Source organism: Enhydra lutris, unplaced genomic scaffold (genome assembly GCF_002288905.1).
Source record: "Enhydra lutris kenyoni isolate GAN:26980312 unplaced genomic scaffold, ASM228890v2 scaffoldscaffold21, whole genome shotgun sequence".
Taxonomy (NCBI): domain Eukaryota; kingdom Metazoa; phylum Chordata; class Mammalia; order Carnivora; family Mustelidae; genus Enhydra; species Enhydra lutris.
In genome coordinates, this window is record NW_019154105.1 from 8,729,498 (window position 1) to 8,732,735 (window position 3,238).

At 47.1% G+C, this 3,238-nt stretch overlaps 1 protein-coding gene across 1 annotated transcript; it reads right to left on the bottom strand.

Annotated features, from left to right (window-relative positions):
• Positions 1-246: 246 nt before the first annotated feature.
• LOC111149323 (alveolar macrophage chemotactic factor-like) lies at positions 247-2,259 on the bottom strand. The gene is made up of 4 exons (XM_022506319.1): positions 2,151-2,259; positions 1,901-2,033; positions 1,700-1,783; positions 247-1,306 (listed from the first exon to the last, which is right to left on the bottom strand). The coding sequence occupies exons 1-4, from the start codon at positions 2,257-2,259 to the stop codon at positions 1,288-1,290; spliced, it is 345 nt and encodes a 114-aa protein (XP_022362027.1). The 3' UTR covers positions 247-1,287.
• Positions 2,260-3,238: the final 979 nt, after the last annotated feature.

Consider the following 3,238-nt stretch of genomic DNA (forward strand, 5'->3'; position numbering starts at 1 on the left):
TTTGTGTTTTCTAAACAACCCTGGAGGTTGTTTAGAGGTGCTCTGGAGGAGTACCTGGAAGGTGGCTGAGCTTGGAGAAAGGTGGGACAAATGCAACGTCCCTGGGAAATGAGGGCCCTCTCTGCTAGCCAGAGACTGGCATAGTGATTTTTAAGATAATTTGGAATTAAAAATAAATAGAAATTTTGTAACAGTGTAAGAAAGGAGAAATGACATAAATAAATTTTATAAATCTTTTATTTTTTCCCCAAAGTACAAAAGAAGTGCTACAAACAAGAGTAATTTTTACAATGTAAGTGTGATGCATAGATAATTCTTTATCACAAAATGGTCAAAACCTTAACCTGAGTATGTTTTTTGAAAACAAAATGTGAATCTATATTTAAATAGCTCAGATATCCTTTCAAACCTTTATGAGTACAAATCACTGTGAAGTTTGCTTTTATTCCTAAAAAATTCAAACAATGCATTTCTATAAAAGAGCTAGAAATAGGGAACTTGCCTATATCCTAGCTTCTTCATCTGTCCAAAACATATATTTAGGGACCAGAATTCTAGTACTCCTAGTAAAATGGTCAATACACACCATGAAATCAAAGTTTAATGAGTAAGTCTTGACATTATGCCATACTGAGAAGACATCAAATGTCTAAAATTATAGGGAAAGAACATACTCGTCCTTATGGAATTGAACATTTACAAATTCTAAATAAGGAAATACATTTTACACAGATAATTGTATGTGACACCAGCTTTTTAAGGCAATATAACTCCGCATCCCAGAGTCAAAAGCAAGAAAACTTAACATATTCCTCAAGAAATGATACCAAAATATTTCCTGTTTCATGAGGCGTAAAGATAACAATTTATCTCCACATCCAGCATTTTAATGAAATAACATTCACATATTAAACCCACAGCCTTCTCAGTAACGCTGTAAGGGATATATTCTAAAAATACAGCAGTCACCTCGAAAGCTTGACAACCACTGGTTCTTGACTCACAATTTAGTCAATCGCCAAAGATTTCAATAGCACAACAGATAAAATAACAGCAAATAAATAGCAGGAAATACTATGTTAAATACTTCATGAGCTGAGCATTAAGCTTGAGGGACAAACTTAGGCGCATCCCCACCATCCTTCTCTCAAAGGGAGAGACTTATGAAGAAGCCTAACTCATTGGAGAAAACTAATCCATCCTTCTTGTCTTCACTGGGTCCCGAGACACTCAGAAAACTGCTCTGCTAAGGAACTGGACAACTTTTCCAAGGCATGGTCCTTCCTCTTAATCAGTTTTTCTTCCACTGTTGAGAAAAGAATCGTATTAGTTTAACCAAGTTTCCACACTCCTGTCTGCTCCCACCTGTTTTCCAAACACAGAGCTTAGGATCAATGAAAAAAAGCAAAGGGCGGACTCAAGGACTACACTGACAACAGAAAAATACATCTCAGTGTGTGAACTCTATGGAGCCCATTAGGCAATTACATGTGAAATTGGTGATAAGAATTTTCCCAGGACATTCCAGAACAACTTCTCCCTTTCTCCTGAACTATCTTTTATTCTAAGCGTGACCTGGAATGTGGTCCTTCCCATTCCCAGAACTGGAATGTGGTTCTCCCATGCAGAGAATAAGGACCTTGAAAAGCGGGAACTCTCGAAAGAGATGAAAAGCGCAAAGATGAAAGCGACAGGGTACCTGTCCAAAATTTTCTGGATGACTTTCTTCATCACCGGGTTCTCTGGGTCCAGACAGACTTCCTTCTTGTTCTTCAGGATGGCTCTGCAGAAACGAAAAGAGGACGAGCCCGTGAGCCACGGGGGCTGACGACTCAGGCTGAGGGACTCCCCTCTCGTCGAGGTCACAGCGGACACCGGGGCGCAGCGCACCAGCACTTACACAACTTCCACCCTGGAGCACTGCGGGCCGGCGGCGATCACCTCCACCTTAGCGATCATTTTGGGCCGGATCCCCGGTGTGGTGGTTAGACACACGCAGCGCAGCTCCCTCACGATGGTTGAGACGGGACCGGCTGGGGCACAAAGAGAGACACCGTTATAGGGCAGGTTGGCGTGGAGCTCTTCCCCGGCGAGCCCGCCCGGGACACCTCCCCACGCCGCAGCCTCCGCGGACGCTCGTGCGCTCTCACCCCTGGCGAGGGGCCCCGGCGGCGTCAGCAGCAGCAGCAGCAGGAGCAGCGCGCACCGCGAGCGGGAGAGGCCCGGGACGCGGGCGGCGCGGCTGGGCGGGAGGCTCATTGCGGCACGGAGGGCGGTAAGGGGCGAGGGCTCTAGAGACAGGAGAGGAACCAGGAGTTGGAGCTCCAGTGCACTGTGGCTTACCCCAAGTCCTTTGCATGCCTTTTATCTGCGCGGGCCCCTTCCCCCCAGGCAAGAAACTCAGCATTCGGATGCTTGGGAAATTCCCTGGATGAGGGGGGCGAACGGGGGTGGCGATGGGTGGGGGCTGGGGGGCTGAGCAGAGGGAATTGATGGAGGGTGGCTGGGAGGAGCTGCCTCCTTCTCCACTGATAGCGCCCTGGACTTGGTAGCCCTGGACCGTGTATGGTGCTGCCGCTAGGGGAGGTGGTGGGGAGCAATCCTGCAGGGCTCTCATCCCCCCCAGGCCAGCCAGGGCTAGCGAAGGCCGGCTCCTCCCGGGGATAGAGCCCTCGTTCCCATCCAAGGAGGAAGACTGGAACCAAACCGGCAGATTTGACTTGAGAAAAATTTCTGAACGACCTTCCTAATTTATCATTTATCATCATCATCCTCATCCTCTTCATCCTCACAATTCAGGAAGTGTAAGCTGTGATTAAAACTGCATGAAACAGAGCAGAGCCTGATGTGGGGCTCCATCCCAGGACCCTGAGATCATGACCTGACCTGAAGGCAGAGGCTTAACACACTGAGCCACCCAGGCACCCCTCAATGCATCATTCTTATCAAAGAATATTGGGACTGCTCCTGAAATCCAAGTTCCTAGACACTAGCCATAGGCCAACTGTGCAAGCAGTTCTTTCTAAGGATAGCAGTTTCAGTTTATAAGTTAACTCTTTCAGTAGATAACTTTCTGAAACTTGCTCTTTTCACTTAATAAAATGTTTTTGAGATAAAAAAAAAAAACTGCATGGAAACAGGGGACGCCTGGGTGGCTCAGTGGGTTAAAGCCTCTGCCTTCGGCTCAGGTCATGATCTCAGGGTCCTGGGATGGAGCCCCGCATGGGGCTCTCTGCTC